Here is a 20,893-nt window from a genome sequence, read left to right as displayed (position 1 = left end):
TGTGGATTACCGGTATTCTGCTATTGTGGGTTTCTAATAGTATATTTCCTTCCATGGAGGAAATGAAGGGAGATTGATGAAGATGGACGCATAAGTGGCATGACAAAGGCCCCAATTCAGCAAACCATGTAAGCACAGGCACAAATTTAAGGATGTACAGGAGTCCTGTCGACCTCAATGAGTATGTCTACACTGCAAATGAAGGTGAGCTTGCCTTTAATCGAGCTAGCGTGGGTAACAATGGTAGCACAGACATGATAGTACAGACTTCAGCATGGGCCAGCAACCCAAGTACGTACCCAGGGTCCCTGGCGGGCTTGTATTCAGGCAGCTAACCTGTACTATAGCCCATGCCCAAACATGTCTACACTAGATTAAAGTTAGCATCGGTGTGCTATAATAGCACCTCCGTTTGCACTGTAGACAAACCCAAATGGGACTTAAGCAATGTGCCAAAGTGTTTTGCTGAATAGGGGCCCTTGTGTGTGAATGGGAGCTTGCAAATTGACAAGCCACAACATTCTTTGTCAAATCTGTCTCTCCCTCTCTCTTGTCGCCAGCATTGAATTTGCTAGGAACATGCAAACATTCTCCTGATCCATTCAGCAGGGTGTAATGCTCCAGGTTGTGCACTGCACCTCATTGCAGACTTCCTGCCTGAACCAGTTTTCCAACCCACCTATACATACATATCCTCCTAAAGACTCACTTTTGCCACAATGTCCACAACAATGAATTAAAAGCTCTGCCAGCTTTTCCAGTGCAACTTCTATTCAATACAGCCAGCCTTTCATACTGCAAATTCCTTGGGACAGGAATTGCCTCTATGTTGTGTCCTGTACAGTGCTCAGTATGTACACACACACACACGCATACCCTGCCATTGCTTAACAAATATCACCCAATACACTGGAATCTGACAGCCCCTCCTTCTGAGTCCTCTGTTTTGGGGTTCCCTTCCCAACCTGAGCCACCAAAACCCTGATTTTCTGAGGTGCTGAGGATCCCCCTGCTCTCACTGAAATCTGCAGAAAATCAGACCTTAGGTGTCTCACATAGGAACTCAAAAACGGGGCATCCAAAATCAGTAGCCATCCCTGAAAACATGGGCTCTGGCTGGGCTTCTATGGCCTACCCCCAACTTCCTTCAGCATATTTAACACTGCAGGCTATTAGTCAGGCAAGTTAGATCCAACAGCAAAAACTGGGCCTAACTAACTACTGCAAGGAAATTGGAGGAGACTCACTCTGCTTGCAGTGTCTTGCTCTTCAGATCAGAGCAAGGAGCCTTATTTCTGGGGCTTGTCAGGGGAAAGACAGCAGAAAGTCACAACCCTTCCCCCTGCAACACAAGACAGCACAATTGCAAGCTGTCCTCATCTACAAGAAAAGGCTATTGAAGACAGGCTGGAGCCCCCAGCCCCAAACATAGCATGAGATTCAAACTTGTTCAGCTCTGATTGTAACTCAGGGCTTTTTAGGGTGATCAGATGTCCCCATTTTATAGGAACAGTCCCATTATTTGGGGCTTTTTTTATATGGACTCCTATTACCCCCCACTCCCATCCTGATTCTTCACACTTGCTATCTGGTCACCCTAGGGCTTTCCCCACACATTTCATCTCTGCATTGAGGCCAATAGGTGGGGAATTTGTGGGGAGTGCATTAGAAATTATATATGCTTTCTGAGGGACTCAAATGAGAGCACAGGAAACAAAACCACAAAGAACTGTGCAGTCTCAAATAAATTCTCTCCCCTTTGTCTTAGAATAGTGCCCAATCCTAACCTGTTTTCTGAGGAGATGGAGCAACTTCATTCTCAGGACTGAGGCCATGGCTACACCGAGAGTTGCAGCGCTGGTGAGGGGGTTACAGCGCTGCAACTTAGGATGTGGCCACACTTGCAAAGCACGGCCAGCGCTGCAACTCCCTGGTTGCAGCGCTGGCTGTACACCCGGTCGAGCCTCGGGTGTAGCGATTCCAGTGCTGGTGATCCAGCGCTGGTCAGCAAGTGTGGACCCCACCAGCGCTTTTATTGACCTCCGGGGTATAAGGAGGTATCCCAGAATTCCTGTCCACAACAAACCGGAAGAAAGGGAGAGCTCGGAGTTCAGCCAAACTGCTTATTTAAAAAACAAACACAGCTCCCGTTTGCTGAGCGAGCGGAGGCAGGCAGGGGAATTACTTTGGAATGTTCACAGCTGTTTGCTTGAAGAGAGAAACAGCACGCTCACACGGCAGAGGGGGAGGGGGAAGTCCGTGTTGAGCAGATGCTTATCTGGTCTGACGGCTATTTAGGAGTACATAATTTGCATTTAGTGAATGAGAGAGGGGTGGGGGAAGGGTTCAGAACTTTTAAAATGATTGAAGGTAGGCACTGTGTGTCTTCCAGTCCTTAGAACTTGCAAGGCAGGGAGCTGACACAGTGTCAACTCCAAAAATCCATTCTGTCTGTCTCCTCCACGCCCCCTGTCACACTCCACCCCACCCGCCTCTTTTGAAAAGCACGTTGCAGCCACTTGAATGCTGGGATAGCTGCCCACAATGCACCACTTCCAACAGCGCTGCAAATGTGTCCACACTGCAGCGCTGGCCCTACACAGCTGTACGAACACAGCTGTAACTACCAGTGCTGCAGAACTGTAAGTGTAGCCATGGCCCAAGTCTGACTAGTAATGTGGGATGTTAATGCTTAAAAGGGGGCCTGATTTTCAGAGGACTGCCTGCAAGTCAGGCCCTCTTAAGGTATCTCAGCTCAGGTTCCCCAAAACATTAGGGATTTCAATAGAAGTTAAGTCTAAATACTTTTGAAAATCTCTGGCCCTAGCTGCTTTTGAAAGCCTGTAGCAGGTTCCAGTGCTTTGTGAGTTCTGCTTCTTGTTAGCCACTGCCGATTACTCACCTGTGTTTCTCAATTAGCCTCAGCTGGGCTTGCCTCTGCCTAGTAGCAGGGAGTGGTGCTTTGCTTCTCTGGTAGTCTGCCTGAAACTCCTGGAAGGTCAGGAAGCTGCTGTCTTTCCTCAGGTTAAGCAGCTCTGGGCTGGGTGAGGGAATGTCAGAGTAGTTCAGTGTGGGGTTTTGCCTTTCAGCTAAGAAAGTCAGCCTGCAAAGAAGCTAGCATGCAGTAAGAGACAATCCCTGGTCTGCTTGGGGGAACTGCAGGGAACAGACTGCTGGAGCTATCTGAAGGAGTGTGAGTGGTGAGTCTAATACATACTGTGTGATTCCTAGCTTCCCTAATGTATCGTTCCCAGTTTCCTAGAGCAGTTGAGATTACAAGGAAAAGAGATCGTTTCCTCAGGGTCCTAGAGGACGAGGAAACAGATTGGAGCCATTAGCCTCTTGTTTTAAAAGTAGCTCCACACTTCCGAGGATTTACCCTAACAGATGAAAGCATCATGCCTTTGAGTCAAATTTCTGTCTCCAGCAGCAGCCAGGTAGGAAAGCAAAAAAACCAAACACCCACACGCTTCCCACATGTGCACCCAAACTAAGCCAAAGCCCACTGCAGTTAGTGGAAAGACTCCCACTGACTCCAATGGAGTTGGATCGGGCCCATGATCAATTGCCCATGGATTCCCAGGTGGGTGCCACAGGGAATAATTCTATCCTAAACCCTGTGTCAGTCTTCTAATCTGGAGTGTGAGAGCTGCCTCTATGTATCTTGGCATGCAAATTGTCTGGAGACAGCCTGAGCACTATAATTTGAACACCCCACTCCCTAACATCAGGGGTGTTTGGAGTCATGTTTTCCCTTTGGGGGCATAGTTATAAGAGTTGTTCTGAATCATAAATATTTTCCCTTTTAAAAGCCCTCCAGGATATTTGACTCTGACCTCAAGAACAGATGAATTCTATGCTGGGCAGGAAACAGGGTGATTTTTTTTTTCCTAATTCTAATATATAATGTGTACTGTTTGCACATGCTAAGTTCATAGCTCTTGTAAGGAGCACAATGGAAATCTCTTGCAGGATTCAAAATGTGTTCCAAGTCTTTGCTGTTTTTTAATTTTTAAGATCAAGAGGTTTTAAGTGGTGCTCATGCCCTCTTTAAAGAAACACATCTATACAACATGCACTGGTAGAGAATGTAATGGCAAATAGAATAGGTCCCCACTGCCAAAGAAATTCTGTTGCATGCAGGGAGGTGGAAAAATCATTGAAAATCTGGAGCAGTTTTTTACCCATCAATGTGGGGTATATATGTGTGTGTGTGGGGGGGTGCAGTATATATACACACACATTTTTTTCTTTTTAATATTTGAAGAAGAGCGAAGTCAGACCTAATCAGAACTCAATGCTGCCAGCATCTTGTACAATATGCAGGTTACTGTTAGGTCAGTGTGGATCCTGCCTAAATGAATTTGATCATGATAGGGGGGAGAGAGGGGTCTTTTAATTCAAGGATCTGCTGTAAGGTGGATATTTTCTCTTAATGCTAAAGGTGTTTGTATGTGTGCTCTGAAGCTGCAGTACATTTGGTGCTGTCTTGGCCCATGATTTGAGAAAATCTCCTGAGCTAAGCATGCCCTAGCCTAGGTGACCAGATGTCCTGATTTTATAAGGATAGTCCCGATATCTGTGGCTTTGTTCTATATAGGTGCCTATTACCCTACACCCCCGTCCCGATTTTTCACATTTGCTACCCTGGCCTGAGCAGGAATTTTCAATTCTTTTTACAGACTGATTATTTTAGCTCCCAAAGATGCTTTGGGATATTGTTATACCCATTCTATAGATAGAGTCACTAAGCCCACGTCCACACTACAGGGTAAAATCGATGTTAATAAAATCGATTTTATAAAGCAGGCTTTATAAAATCGATTTTGCGCGTCCACACTAGGGCTACTTACATCGATGTTGAGCGTCCATGTTCCCTGGCGTCCATCTTTTCCCTGAGCGTTGCACTCTGGGTACCTATCCCACAGTTCCTGCACGGGTCCCTGCCCTTTGGAATTATGGGTTACTAGCCCAGTGCATGATGGGATCAAAGTCCCCGTCCTGGGTGGTTCTGGGTACAGCCCCCCCCCCTTCCTGTAAACGGCACACAGTCAGTTCGCGCTGTTTTTACTGGCTGCAGTGAGGGAAACGCCATTTTGCAGCAAGCATGGATCCAGGTCTGCTCTTGTCCTTGATCGCGAATGCTGTAAATAATTCACGCATTCTCGTTCTATCACTGCTGACCCATGATGCAGAAATGCAAGAGAGAATGCTTGAATGCAGGGACGACAGCGATGACGAACTGGAGAACGAGTTTTCTGACTCCCCGGGCCCCTGCACGTTGGAGCTCCTGACGGTTATGGGTGAGGTTCTACCCGTTCCACGCCGCTTTTGGGCACGGGAAACAAGCACTGACTGGTGGGACCGCATAGTCCTGCAGGTGTGGGACGATTCGCAGTGGCTGCGGAACTTTCGCATGCGTAAGAGCACTTTCTTTGAACTTTGTGACTCGCTTTCTCCTGTCCTGAAGCGGCATAATACCAGGATGAGAGCAGCCCTCACAGTGGAAAAGCGAGTGGCAATAGCCATATGGAAGCTTGCAACGCCAGACAGCTACCGGTCAGTCGGTAATCAATTTGGAGTGGGCAAATCTACTGTGGGGGCTGCTGTGCTGGAAGTATCCAAAGCAATCATTAAGCTGCTGCTTCGAAAGGTTGTGACTCTGGGAAACGTGCAGGCCATTGTGGATGGCTTTGCTGCAATGGGATTCCCTAACTGTGGGGGGGCCATAGATGGAACCCACATCCCTATTTTGGCACCGGAACACCAGGGTGCCCAGTACATTAACCGCAAGGGGTACTTTTCGATGGTTCTGCAAGCCCTGGTGGATCACAAGGGACGTTTCACCAACATCCACGTGGGATGGCCAGGAAGGGTTCACGACGCACGTGTCTTCAGGAGCACTACACTGTTTAAACGGCTGCAGCAAGGGACCTACTTCCCTGATCAGAGAATAACAGTTGGAGATGTCCAAATGCCTATTGTTATCCTTGGGGACCCAGCCTACCCCTTGATGCCCTGGCTAATGAAGCCATACACAGGCAGCCTTGACAGTGCTCAGGAGTTGTTTAATTACAGGCTGAGCAAGTGCAGAATGGTGGTAGAATGTGCATTTGGCAGGCTTAAGGCGAGATGGCGAACGCTTCTTACTCGCTCAGATCTTAGCCAAACCAATATCCCCTTTGTCATTGCTGCTTGCTGTGTGCTCCACAATCTCTGTGAGAGCAAAGGGGAGGCCTTTATAGCGGGGTGGGAGACTGAGGTAAACCACCTGGCCGCTGATTATGCGCAGCCGGACACCAGGGCAATTAGAAGATCTCACCAGGATGCTGTGCGCATCAGAGAAGCACTGAAAAGTAGCTTCCTCATGGGCCAGGGTACAGTTTGAATGCTGATTTTCCTTTCAATTGATTGCTGCCCTCCCCGTCTATGCGGTGTTGCTGCTGCAAGATACTTTGCCTGCAGCATTCCTCAATTGCTTGCTTAGGTTACTTGCAAGAGCTGTCCATTGGAAAACATATACTTCTGTATTTCCCAATTATTACCTACCTCCACCATTAGCTGCTTCCGTCTGCTGCTAGGCACAGTACCTGCAACCTTCCTTAACTGCTTTTTTATTGAAAATAAAGTTACTGCTATTTGTTGCAAGAATTGTGTTCTTTATTTAAAATCAGACCCTTTCATCAATCAAGCATAATGCTTGTTGTTACAATACTGTGCATGAAATTTCATAACTCATTGTTCTATGGGGGACGGAGCGAGGGAGGTTTGGAGGAAGGGGGAGGGAGGTTTGAAAGAAGAAAGTGCATCAGAGAAGACAGAACAAGAATTCTCATGGACCAGGTTACGGTATGGCTGCTTTCTTTGTTTTCCCTGTATTGCCCATATCCCCAATTGTCAAATCCTGATGCTGATAACTAGCTTCCGTGCAGCTTTCCAAAGCTGCTTGCTTTAGTTCATTACCAATCTACAGTCACACTGCCTTAATAGCATGACCTGAGAGTAAAAAATAGGCAAAGGTGCCATGGTAGAAGTTTGGATCATTAGAGGAGGGAAAAAACAGGACACAAAGGGCTTTTCAATCTAATGAAAGCCTTCTGGTTGGAGTGTCCGCAGCGGTGGAGGGGGCTGGTGCAGAGAGCCTTCCCCCACGCGTTCTTACACGCCTGGTTCTGGAAGGTGTGGGACAGGGTGAGTACTGAGGGAGGTTATACACGGGCTGTAGGGGCATTCTGAAACCACGGAGCTCTTGCAGCATATCGCGGAGGATGTCAGTCTGATCACGAAGAAGATCCAGAGTTGCTGCTCGCCAGCGCTGATCTTCCTGCCACCTGACATCATTTTTGGCGTCCCTCCTGTCTTCGCGTTGGTCCCTCCTGTCTTCGCGTTGACTGGCAGCCTCCCTGTACTTTGCGACCAATTGCTTCCAGTCTCCCTGCTGAGCTCTCTCTGTACGGGTTACTGCCATAATTTCGGTGAACATGTCCTCACGCGTCCTCCTTTTCCTCAGTCTTCTTATGATACCCCCCCCACGTAGATGAGAAGCGAGAGGGAGGCTGGAGAAATGTGCAGCTGTGTGTGGGGGGGTGGGGTTTGGAAAGAGTGATAAAAGAATCATAAGAGACACATTTCACACAACCATGCATACAGTCTCTCCCCTCACTGACCTGTGCCTGTTACCGAACCTTGAACATTTTACTTTACCACAAGGTCACCTTAGGATTCCTTTAATACTTATTGCTTGTGGCTGAGGACAGAGAGTTCTGCTCAGACGCAGGTCAGGGGAGCACACAGACCATGTCCGGAGAAAATGGTAAGTTAATAATGGCTAGTAATCCCTGTAGTAGATTGTACTGGTAATCAAGCTACTCTCCTTCCCTGGTTTGCTCTCGCGTTCCCCGAACAAGCAGGTCTCCTTGCCTGCGGTTTGCTGGGTGGTTCGGGGAACGCGAGAGCAAAGCAGGGCAGAAGAGTAGCTTCCCGCGGTTTGCTCTCGCGTTCCCCGAACCACCCAGCAAACCGCAGGCAAGGAGCCCTGCTTGTTCGGGGAACGCGAGAGCAAAGCAGGGCAGAAGAGTAGCTTCCCGCGGTTTGCTCTCGCGTTCCCCGAACCACCCAGCAAACCGCAGGCAAGGAGCCCTGCTTGTTCGGGGAACGCGAGAGCAAAGCAGGGCAGAAGAGTAGCTTCCCGCGGTTTGCTCTCGCGTTCCCCGAACAAGCAGGATGAATCCGCCCTGTAACAATGGAGACTTTTCTAAAAACCACCTCATGGGTCACTGTTTTAGGAAAGGTTTTTAATCTACTTGGTCAGTGACTCTAAGTACAGGTAGTGATTTGAAGCACCCAGTAAAAAAGGCTTACATTAAACCGAAGCTTTTAGTAAAAAAAATTACACTCACCAGAGGATGGTCCCTCAGCTTCATTTTCTGGAGTACTGCCTTGAGATGGCTGGCAGGGAACCTCAGTAAGGGTGAGGAAAAGATCCTGGCTGTTTGGGGGGATAAAATGCTCTGTGCTCTCTGCTGGAGCCTCCTCCTCTTGGTCCTCATCATACTGATCATCGCCATCAAATAAATCTTCCGTAGTTGCAGGAATCACAACGCCCACCTCTGAATCAACAGACAAGGGGGGGTTCGTCGTTGCGCTGTTCCCCAATATTGCGTTAAGCTCGTCGTAGAACCGGCATGTTTTGGGGGCAGAGCCTGACCTGCCCTTTGCTGCTTTGGTCTTCTGATACGCCTGTCTGAGCTCTTTCACTTTCACTCGGCACTGTAACGAGTCCCTGGTATGTCCCCTCTCCCGCATGGCATTAGAAATTTTTTCAAAGGTTTTCTCATTTCGTCTGCTCGAGCGCAGTTCTGAAAGCACTGACTCTTCTCCCCATACAGCTATCAGATCGAGTAACTCCTGTGTGCTCCATGCTGGAGCTCTTTTCCTATTTTCAGGAGACTGCATTCTTCACTCTGCTGCTGAGAGCTCCACGCTGTGCAAGCAGGAAATGGAATTTCAAACTTCCCGGGGCTTTTCCTGTTTACCTGGCCAGCAGAAGAGTACCTTTACCTGTGTAGAGCGGCCACTAGAGCACTGTGGGATACGTCCCGGAGGCCATTAACTTCGATGGCCGTCCACACTATCATAAAATCGATTTTAAAAAATCGATTTTGGGGTTACTCCTCTCGTTTTGATGGAGTTCCAAAATCGATTTTAGGGACCCTTAAAATCGATTTTATGCACTCTGTAGTGTGGACGGTTACAGCTTTAAATCGATTTAGAGCTCTTAAAATCGATTTAAAGCTCTAGTCTGGACCTGGCCTAAGGCACACAGAAGTTCAGGGAATTGAATATGATGCATGGCATAATTTACAATCCTCCTAGTCTATTAGGAATTTATGTGTTTATACACATTCAGAATCCCTATGTCATCTCTGTTCTGAGTTCCTGATTGTGTATGTCCCTGTGTGTTTAGGGCACTTAGCAGCTTTCAGAAGATGCTCAGCAGTTGGCCGGGTCAGGCCCAGCAGTTTTTAGTGCTTGTATTTTTTGTGTTGTCTCAGTACTGCTTCAGGGAGATGAAATAACATGAGATCTGGTTTTGGTTATGACACTTCAGCTCCTAGTTGGAGACTTCCTTGGAAAGCAAAAATCATAGAGCAATACACTTGCATGTTTGCATTCTTTTATCCTGATGTCGGTGACTGTGATTGCTGAATGAATGTAAATGTCTTGCTGGTTGTGGTGTTTATAAGGGCTTCTCTACAAGAGGAAATTGACTGGCATAGCCAAAGCAGAAAAACTATTCCACTGTAGCTATGACGCTCATTTTCCCTGTGTAGACAAACCCATAAATTTAAGCAATTGTTCTAACAATCAAAGTGCCTCCATTCAATTAGAAACAAAACTTCTGCAGATGTGTCACGCTCAGGCCAAACACCAATAACTCTGTTTCTAAACCAAGTTTGCTGGTTTATTTCCCCAAGCTGTTCATGAGCGGTTGGCTCTTCTAACTAGACTGTAATTTCACCTTTTATCTTAATGCTGCCAGGATTATTGTTGTGTTTATTGCTGTGTTAATGGGGTGGTAGGGCTCAGTGCCTTGATTTAGGTGTCTTTTTATTATCTTAAATCTAAACAAATATAATAAAGCTTCCTTGCCTCTAGCTGGCCACTGACTGCTCAGTTAGGCTCTGATACTCAATAGACTTTACGATCGGAAGGGACCTTCATGATCTTCTAGTCTGAATGCCTGCACATTGCAGGCCACAGAACCTCACCCAACCACTCGTGTCATAGACCCCTAACCTCTGGTTCAGTTACTGAAGTCTTCAAATCATGGCTTCAAGTTACAGAGAATCCACCATTTACACTAGTTTAAACCTGCAAGTGACCTGTGCCCCCATATGGCAGTGGAAGGCAACCCCCCGCTCCCCCAAGTCTCTGCCAATCTGACCTGGGGGAAAATTACTTTCCAACTCCAAATATGGTGATCAGTTGGACCCTGGGCACATGGGCAAGATCCACAAGCCAGACACCTGGGAAAGAATTCTGAGCCCTCCCTATCTAATGTCCCATCCCCAGCCGTTGGTGATATTTGCTACTGGTGGTTACTGATGGGCTACGTGCTTACCCTGTGCTTGTACATTCCAGGGTGCAATCCAGACCAGACCACCTGCCCCACAGCCTTGCATCTCTTGGGGTGCTTTGCTGGTATAGTACCTGAGTATCTGTATATAGCTACAGCCCTGGTCCAACAACCTTTGACCCCAGCAGCTGTTAGCAACACACCAGCCGCACTCTGGCTTCCATCAGTCTTGGGTACTACTGGCAGGATGAGCCTAATACACTCCTGGTCCCCAATTTCCCCAAGACCATGAGTTCTGCACTATTCAGCCCCCTCCAGGACAGTTCAGATATTAAAGGTTCATTGCTCCTGTACAGAGTCAATATGCAACAGTTTGCTACTTTAACTGGAGTTCAGTTTAAACACAATACTGGATTGGTTTAGATTAGAGCTTACAAGTTTATTAACAAAAGGAGATAGGATTGTAGTGAATTCGAGAATCCGAGACAGATGGAAACGGTTACAAGCAAATACAAGTGAAAACGGGAATCTAAAAGTCTGAAACTTAACCTAGCAAGTTTAGGTTCAAGGCTTTATTTAAGATGGCCTTTCCCATCCCCACTCATCCAGCAAGATGGTGTCTGACCCTTTCCTTGGTCACAATCTCTCCTGCGGGCCAAAGGTGCGACTGCCTTTGTTTTCTTAGGTGAAAGAGAGAACTTGGGGTTCTCTGTCCCTTGAAATAGATTCTTCTGAAGATTATCTCTCAAAACAAAGTTTATTCAAATGGTTAAGAGGGTGACATAAAGAATGGAACCTCCTTCTCCACCAATCTCCTTCTCTTCTCCTGTGTTCGCTGAAATGCAAATTTGTTTTGTCTCCTGCCATTTCCTTCCCCTGCTGTGTGGAGGACCCTGTTTTCTACTTGCATTGAAGTAAACACATACGCCTCTGTTTAGGATAGACATGTTTAATTACCTTTGCCTGGGCAGGATTGTGTGGTTTTGAACATGTGCTAATAACATCATGTTGGGGGCAGGGGAAGATTTCATTACTTTACGTAGGGTTGCTACACCCATTTCACCATGCTATTATTGAGCCTTGAGTTATTAGTTTTTAAATGATGCCTCACATGGTGTATTTTGTGCGGGTGTCATTGTAGGACTGTGTAGAATGCAAATACAATGGTGCTTTCAGTCATTTGCAGGATCAGAGCCTTAGGGTCTGTCTTTACTGCCTTGTAAACCTGGATCTGTGGGATCTGGGCTTGTAGACTGTGTTTCCAAGCCTGCAACTGAGCATCCACGCTGCATTATAAACATGGGTTTACAGTTGCTGGACTCGCATCTTGTAGACATGCTAACGCATCCATACTGCACTGCGCTGACCTTGTGATCTGGGTCTGCATCTTGAGCTGCATCCACACTGCAAAATGACTAAGCTTAGATGACAGTCACAGTGGGACTTTGGTCTCTGATTCTCCCATCCCCCGTCCCAACAGGTCCTAGGACCTGGGTCCTGAATCCTCGCTGACCTGAGTCAGACTGATTTATGTGTGGACAGAAGGGCAGTTTGGGTTCAAACCTGAGTCCAAGCCTTGGCTTACTGCACAGTGTAGACATGTAGGGTACATTTACGCTGCAAAAAAAAAAAAAAAAGTCATGGAAAACCCTGTGCTCTGAGACCCCACCCACCCAACACCAGCTTTCACAACCCAGGCTCCAGCTCAAGTGGGAATGTCTACATGACCATTCTTGCCCCAGAGCACTAGCCCCATGAGCCTGGGGCAGTTGCCCCAGGCTCTGCAACTCATACCGTGGGGTACTTTTTGCAGTGTAAATGTTCTCACCCTTTCAGGCTAGAATGTTGTAATAAACAGACTAACACCAGGGTGCTAAGACTTCTTTGTAAACCAACAACTTCCTCAGCCGTGCATGGCTGCGTGAATTACCTCCCCACTCGCCTTCACAGCGGCAGAATGTCTCTCCAGTAGCAACAGCAATGGCTGACGTGGAACAATAATAGGCCAGTCACGAAAGTATTTTTAGGCGTGTCTAATGCAACGTAGCAGCAGGAAGCAAAGAGATCAAGTACTGTGTGGCTGGGCAGTTTTTCCACTGAATGCCAGTAAATGGTCCATACGCTATTTAAATCCCATTCCCATGCATAGGCATTTTGCTGATCCTCTGAAAAGGAGTGAATTTCACCCTCTGTGTACAGGTCAGAAAAAGTGCCTTGTGGTCAAAGCAGTGAGCTGGGACTTAGGAGACTGGATCAATTTCCTCCTCATCAGCAGACTTCCTATGGACGGTTCAGCAAGCCTCCATGCCTCAGTTTCCCGGTCTGTAAAATTTGGGTGATCTTTCCTCTTTCTGTCTTGTATCTTTAAATTGCAAGTTGCCAGGGGCAGAGATTCTCCCTCTTACTGTGTGTGTGTGCAGCACCTCACACAGTGGGGCCCTGACCTAAGCTGGGACAGTTAAGTGGGACTGGTAATGCAAACAGGCAGGGCCAGCTCCAGGCACCAGTGAAGGAAGCTGGTGCCTGGGGTGGCCTACTCAAAGAGGCGGCACTCCGTCTGTTATTGGGGTGGCACGTCCGTATCTGTGGCAGCAATTTGGCGACAGGTCCTTCAGTCCCTCTCTTCCTTTTCAGCGGCACTTCAGTGGAAGCTCAATTGGGTTTTTCTTTTTTCTCTCCCCTCTTTTCCCCCCCAGCCCCAATTTGAGGCGGCGAGAAAGCTGGAGCCGGCCCTGCAAACAGGAACTTGCATGCTAGAATATACTGTCAAGTCCTACTTGCCTCACTCAGGAAAGCAAGCCCATTAAGTTCAGTGAAAGCAGGATCTGGCTCACAGCGGTGTGGCCCCTGGAAGGTGTTTCCCTCGATTGCTGTTGGTATGGGGTGAAACGTTCAGGTGACCCCTGTGCAATTTGCCTAGCCTGGGGCACAAGTGGTTGGAAAATTGAGAAGTCTGTCGGCTCTAATGTGAACTGGTTTGAAGGTTTCACACCAACAGGACGTGGCTGCCACAGCAAGATTCTGTGGGTCTGTGCAAGAGGAGAGGGAGACAGGATCCTGGCAACCTATCCCTGTCCTGGTGTGCAGAGGTCAGCCAGAATTCTAGCGCTCCAGGTGTTCCACGCTCAAGGAGGGCCATGGTTGGCTGGGGCGCTGGCTGCTGGCACTAGGGAGTTGGGTGAATCAGGCTGCCTTGAGCCTCCCCATAGCTCCCTGAAAGGCCCTCTACCATCTTCTGGGCGCTGCAATGCACCTCCACACCCAAACCCATTGCTCTGTAGCCACTACCTAGTCCTCAGTGAGCTGCTTCAAATCCTGGAGGCTTGTCTGACCCTGGGGCTCCAGGAGCAAGCTGAGAGGTGAACCTCTCTCCTGCCACACAGAAAGAGGTGCCTGGGAGATCAGGTTCTTTTATCTAAGTGCCCCATCTTGCACTGTTCTAGCAGATGTGGCTCTTATGATGCAGTGATGCTGACTGCACTCTCCCTGATTCTGACCTGAATTCCAAACCCAGGCCAAACAGCTTAGTAATGTACTGCCAAGGCCCTCCTACTTGGTTTTTCAAATATGTTCCTTCCCAGCCCCTTTTCTACCCCATAAGTTCTTCTCCAACCACCTCGTAGACATACCTCTGTTAACTCCTCTAGTTAACAATTGGTCATACTGAGTACAGAGTGACTCCTAACTGATGCATATTTAAAGCCCAGATCCACAGGGGAAGACTTTTGCACCCACGTGGATCCAATTGCAAGGCCTAAACTCTTTGATGCAGCAGCCGCAACGCCTCTCACAATTTTCCACTGAAGTCCATGGGAGCAGAACTAGAACATGGGGAGAGCTGCAAAGTCTCCTGTAGAACATATTACTCTCCCTGGGCATTCTGCAGGGTGCTTGATGCCCCCACAGAGACACACTAAGGATGTGGAACCAGATGCTCAATTGGTGTAAATCTCTGTAGCTCCCTCTAGGCCCTAGTGACTGCTCTGAGGAGCTTTCCATGTGCAAAGGTGGTTTGGAAAGAGGTCCCCGCCACAGGAGTATTGGAGGTCTTTGAAAAAGAAACACAGTGATCAGTCCCCCTTAAAGGTTTTCCAGTTCTTTAAATAGCCCGGCATTCTCTATAGCAAGCAGAGGAAACTTGGTAATGCTCCACATATGGAAGTAACTTTATCTACTTGTCGGAGGCAAAATTGGCAAGGTTTGAAAGGGCGTCCTTTGTAAAGGGAAGACATCAGAGATAACAACCAAGAACAGCCCTGCTCTGCCTGCTAATCATTAGAGGTATTTTGGGCACTACTGATACAAAAGGCAGTCTTGTTTCCATCTGAAGACTGAAATTCCCTGGGATTACTCTTGTTCATGGAAACAAATGAAAGGAAAATGCTAGTGTTTTAAAAGTTGAGGGGCATTTGCAGATGGCTATGGGGTGCTTCTCCGAAGCATGAGAGGCAGCACGAGACCCAGCATAACTCTTTTTACCAAAGGATCTTGACATGCGCTGAAAACAATGCGGATCTCTGCCCATTCTGAAGATCAGTAAAGTCAAGTTAATGACCCAAAGGTTACCTCATGAAGGAACCAGAGGATAGACCTTGGGTCCTTTCTCCCTAGGTCCTGGGCTCCAATCAGCAGACTGTACTTTCTTTAATAAAAAACCCAAAGAAGATCATGAACTCAACATACAGAAATACACAACAGCATGTATGTGATGATATTGTCTCCCCTCTGCTGAGCAGTAGCTGATACTGGGGCCAGGCAGATCTGTTTCCTTGAAATGGAGAAATTAGTGGCACAGATACTGGGTATATTCTTAGTGTAAGTTGTTTGTTGCACATTGTATACACCAGTCCTGGAACAGAGGTAGTCACAAACAGTGCACAGGCAATTCCTTCTTTCAGGGATCTCAGTCCAAAGCCCAGTTCCCCGAGCACCTCTGTCCCACAAATTGACTCTAGTTAGAACAATTAAGGCAGACAAACTCCCTTGCTGCTTGCCGCAGCTCCCCCCGCCTCCCAAGAACCTACCTCACACAGCTAACACAGTATTTCTTGAAAGACAGCATCTCTCTTGAATTTGTAGGACTACATGTCTTAGCACCATCTGGTGACTCCTGCCATAACAATACATATTGCTCTCTCTGCTCTTCTGCAGCAAATGTTTATAGGCTCAAGGGTTAGAACCACATGTTTCTCATTATCAGCTGCGAGGACCCAAGACTCTGTGTATTTACAATGGCCACAGCAGTAGGGAATATTGGCCATGAAGGCCATCTCAGGGATGTTCTTTGGAGATCCCTTATAGCCTTTCATGTGTGGTGTTTTTGCGTTGTTTTTCCATGAGGGCTCCCTATGAACAGGAGCTTCTGTAGATGACAAAATCTCCCTTTTTCTCTGTTACATTCGTCAATGTAGTTCAGCTCAGCTCAGGCCTCTCTCTGCAGCTCGCTTAATAAAAACAAGCATGGAGCTTTCACTGGGGCTCTGAAGTGTTTGGCTAAATGGGGGTTTCCTGACATGCAAGTTACACTCCTGGGTTCTGAGTAGGATCATCAGTGCTGAAAAGGAGACTGTTCTTTCAACCTTTGTAGCTGAGAGAGGAAACTGGGGGCACCTGGGGCTTTGGGAGAGAACATGTTCTCATGAGTCCCAGCCCAGTCTTACAGACTCCCTGAAACAGAGACTGGAACCAATCAATCAACTCTGCTTGGCCCTTTGCTGATTTGAATTCCCTTTCTCAGTTCAGGTTCACAGCATTCTCTGTTACTGGGTGATTTTAGAACAGGAGGATTCATTCATTGTTACCCCTGCATATGAACAAGATGCTATAAACACCAATGTCAGGGGAATGCTAAATATGCAGGCAGTGTTTGAAAGCCATTATCCCACAGTGACGCTCCCAAAGCCAGGCACCAGGGCCATCCAATAGAAAGAGCTTGATTGGTTTTCTCTTAGGCTGAATCTTATCAATGACACACTGGTCTGAAAGTTTTTGGAGAAGAACAGGCTTCAAAAGTTCCAGGCACTGATACGGTTTCATAGGAAGAGAAGGCATTAGACTATAGGCTTGTCTACATGGAGAAGTTGTTATAAAATAAACTAGGGTTTGGTTTTGAAGTGCACTAGCTATTCAGCACCCCCTCCCATGTGGACACACTTCTTATACTGCATGAAGAGTTATTCCAGAGTAGGTAATCCTGATTAACTCCATGGGTGGATGTTCTTATTCTAAAATATGAATGCCTTATTTTGAATTAGTTTAATCCTAATCAGTAGTAGTTAATCTGCAGTATAATCCCCATTTTACAGCTGGGGAAACTGAGGCACAGTGTCTTGGCAGCCTACCCCAAGGTGTCTCAGGAGGCCTGCGGCAGAGCAGAAAAATTAACTGAATGCCAGGCTAATGCTCTAACCACTGGACCATCCTTCCACTCCCGGGTTTGAAGTCACTGGGAGTTTTGCCTGTTTAAGGACTGCATGATTTGGCCATGCTTTGGCGGAGGCCAGGTGCTGGCTCACCCAGACCAGTGGTTTAATCTACTGGGCACAGCTTAGGTTCTCACAACATAAATATTAAACAAATAGGAAACAGACTGGAATATGGAAAGCATAAAAGGAGGCATGAATTGCTGGAAGCTAGCCAGAGAAGAATTGCTTGACTCAATGGATTAACCACTGAGTTTGATCAGAAGTGTAGGCCCAGATGTTGTTAGCCTGGGGAACCTTTAATGTGTCCATGTTAGCAGGAAACGTTAAGAGTTTACTAATCTCCGTTTAGAAGGAGAACCACAATCTGGCAAACTCAGATAATTTTTTAACTCCTTGCCCATCCACCCATTAGCAGGACCACCCTGAAGACAGAGGACAAGAAAGCTAAACAATTGTCCCATTCAACTGCAAACGCACCAGGAAAATCTCCCAGCTTCCTCGAGCTGTAGGGAGTGAGAGTGACTTTCAGGAGAAGACTGGCACATTAGGATCTTGATACAAACATTTGTGTATGTTGGCATATGTGTGAGCCAGGGCTTGCAAGTTGGACAGATTCAAGGGGTACGTCTATATCCCAGTCACTGGGTATGATTGCTGTGCAGTAGACATACCCGACATAGGTTTAATCTAGCTAACTCGGGTCCCAAACAGTGAAGCTGCAGCAGCAGTGAGGTCTAATGGACAGAACACTGAACTGGGGTTCAGAAGACCTGGGTTCTATTTTTGGTTCTGCCACTGGCCTGCCAATCACATTGACTCTCTCTGCCTCAGTTTTCCCATCTGTAAGATGGAAATAATGATACTGATCTCCTTTTTAAAGTGCTTTGAGATCTATGCGTGGAAAATGCTATATGAGAGCTAGGTATTATTATTAGGGCTCCACACCTGAAATTAAAATGTTGTAAGGAAGCATATAATTCATTTTCCATCTTCTCAGGTAAATTAGTTCATTATTAAAGGGCTTGTCTACATGCCAAGTTGTGCCAATTTAAGTTAAGATGTGACTTTTTTTAAAAACAGGTTTAATTAAACTGGCACAAAAGGCTGCGTGGACACTTGTCCTCTAAACCAGGCTTGCTTCAGTTAGTTATGGCTTGTCTGCATGGGGAAGCTATTGAAAAATAAGGTAGGGTGTGAATTTAAAGTCCATTCGCTGTTCTGTGCTAGCTCTCAATGTGGACACGCTTATTCTGTGCTAAGGCTTGACCCACAGTGAAATATCCTATTGGTATAGCTAAGAACCACACTCCTGACTGACATAGCTATGCCAACAAAACTCACAGTGTAGACACAGCTATGCTGATGGAAGAGCGCTTCCATCAATGTAACTAACCTCATTCCAGAAGATGGTGGTCCTACTCTGGCAGGAAAAAAACCCTTCCATCAGTGTCGGCTGCATCTTTGCTGTGGGACTGTGTTGCCTAAGGTTATGTCTACACTACGCATCGTTGGCAGCTGCATGTGGGGTCTGCGTAACTACACGCCACAATGAAAAGCCATCTGGGTCCACACACTGCAATGTGTAGCTACACGCATCGGTGAAGGCTCTGGTGGGGGGAGGCAGTGGAATGCTTCACGGCTAAAAGAACAGAGTAGATATGTCAGCACGGTTTAGGCGAGTAGAGAACTGTGTAGGGTAGGTACTCAGGTATGTACCCACACCCTTCAGATGTCTCTTCTCACCCAAGCCAACCCTCTCCATCTGTGCTGTTATTTATACCTTTGCTAAGGGGGAGACCCGTGTGTGTACATCGCACACTGCCAAAAGAAATGTACGACATAGACATACCCCAAGAATGCCTGCTTGCGGTTTAGCCTAATCAGCTTCTGGAGAAATGAGGCCTCCAGCTGCAGTGTAGACGTACCCAAAGAGTCAGTCATTCCCCTCTACCGCTTACAATCTAAATAGAGGACACCAGATAAAGAAATCCAGATCTGTGCAGTAAGGGCCAGATCTAACCCCCGTGGGAGCTTTTCCATTGATGTCAGTAGACTATTGGATTGATACTTCCATTGTGGGATCAGCCCAGCCTAACTTTCTTTTACTTTTTAGTGGCTCAGTCTTTGAACTGAGATTTGCAAGCAGAATAATACAATCCCTTCCCTGTGCTCAGGCAAGTGTGGGGGAAAATTAATAGCCCAGAACTGCACAGATGCCAGAAGCTTTCCACACCCTTGAGGAGCGCTGGCTCGGCCAGACTTTACACAGCTGAGTTAGCCAGTCGGGTGATACATACGTCGTGTGTAATATATTTGCCCTCCGCTCATAGTGGAAAACCACACTGACTCCTTATCTCCATCAGTCTCGCCAGGATTAAGCTCTAGCAGCAACATGCTTTAATAACTAAAAGTCCGTCACCCTCATTTCTGGCAAGGACCTGGTCATCTCTGAGCCTGCACAGAACCTTTCATCCAGGGATCGCTGAACACTTTCTAAACATGAAATTGATTTAGGCTGGGAGGTAGGTAAATTGTTGTCCCCATGAGCAAAGAGGGCTCACAGCTTGTTTGCTCTGGTTGACAGTGCTCCTATCTTAAGGCTGAGTACCTCTAGGGGTGTGGTGTATTAGAAACTGCGTTAGCATTACAAGCTACCACTTTACATTGTGAGGGCGTTTCTGATCCTGCTTGCAGGCAAGAGGGCATGCGATCTGGGTCTTCAAAAGGGTGATCAGTCCAGAACAAGGTTGCTTGAGTTGTACCTTTCTGTCTTAGGGACCAGCCTGCTTTGTGTGTCTCTGTAATTGGTTGTTGTGTGCTATCTTCTAAATTCTAAGAAATAAAGCAGTCTTCCATTGGAAGAGTGTAAATGTTTCTCTCCCCCCCCCCCCGCCCCATTGTGTGTGCTGTGAACGTAACTATTGTCAGCTCTCATTGATATTCGGTATTTTCTTAAAGCCTCAGCTCCTGGGATCAGGTGACAATGTGAGAATCTCAGTTTTCAATGTAAAAAAAATAATAATTTTAGTCCCAAGGCTGAGGAGAGAAGCTTGAAAACTTGACCCCCTACTGTCTGTGCCCCACAAATAAAAAGATTCCAAAACTCAATTTAAAAACAACTCTCATAATTTTAAAGCCAGTATCACGATTTACAAATGTTTGCAATTATTCTGCACAATTTCTAATAATACCTCGCTCTCAGAAAGTGCTTTTCAGCAGTAGCTCTCAAAGCATTTGACAAAGAAGTTGTCAGTATCGTTACTATACAGCATCAATACATAATGCTAGTGACTTGCATGGCAGAATACTCTAACCGAATCCTGTTTGTTTTATCCAAGTGAATAACTCCACTGCTTTCAAGGACAGCAAGATTTCTGCTTCTGTGTTTGTATTTCTGCTTGCGTGATTTAGTGGCTAAAGCACTGGACAGGGACTCGGATCTGGATTCAGTCCCAGCTCTTCCACTGATCTCCTGTGTGACCTTGGGCAAGTCACCTCTCTGTCCCCATTCCCCCTCTCCCCCCCCACCCCCCATGTGTTGTGTCTATTTAGATTGTAAGGTCTTTGGAACAGAGAATATGTCCAGCCTCCAGCACAATGGAGGCTGATCTCATTAAGCACCACCAGGCACGACTAGAACTCAAGTGACTTGTAGTTGTGAGATTTCAGCACCTCTGGAAATCAGGCCTTAAACCTCTTTGCACCTGTTGCCTCCTCTACACCCCAAACTTACCTGACTAAGTACGTCTACACTGCAATAAAAGATCTGCGGTGCCAAGTCTCAGAGCCCAGGTCAACTAACTCAGGCTGCGGGGCTAAAATAGCGGTGTAGAGGTTCAGGCTGGAGCCTAGGCTCTGAAACCTGCTGAGGGGGGTGGGTCACGGAGCC

At 47.0% G+C, this 20,893-nt stretch overlaps 2 protein-coding genes across 2 annotated transcripts in view; one reads left to right on the top strand and one right to left on the bottom strand.

Annotated features, from left to right (window-relative positions):
- The window catches only part of ANTXR1 (ANTXR cell adhesion molecule 1), a 250,183-nt gene that overhangs the window by 196,575 nt on the left and 32,715 nt on the right, over nt 1-20,893 (top strand). The window lies entirely within an intron of this gene.
- Nucleotides 7,061-8,830, bottom strand: LOC127044935 (uncharacterized). Its single transcript, XM_050940250.1, has 2 exons — nt 8,400-8,830; nt 7,061-7,572 (listed from the first exon to the last, which is right to left on the bottom strand). Exons 1-2 carry the CDS (start codon nt 8,803-8,805, stop codon nt 7,079-7,081), a joined length of 900 nt encoding a protein of 299 aa, XP_050796207.1. The 5' UTR covers nt 8,806-8,830; the 3' UTR covers nt 7,061-7,078.

The sequence above is a fragment of the Gopherus flavomarginatus genome, chromosome 2 (assembly GCF_025201925.1).
Source record: "Gopherus flavomarginatus isolate rGopFla2 chromosome 2, rGopFla2.mat.asm, whole genome shotgun sequence".
Lineage (NCBI taxonomy): Eukaryota > Metazoa > Chordata > Testudines > Testudinidae > Gopherus > Gopherus flavomarginatus.
Note: the sequence above shows the minus strand (reverse complement) of the source record. Positions and strands in the feature narration are given on the sequence as shown.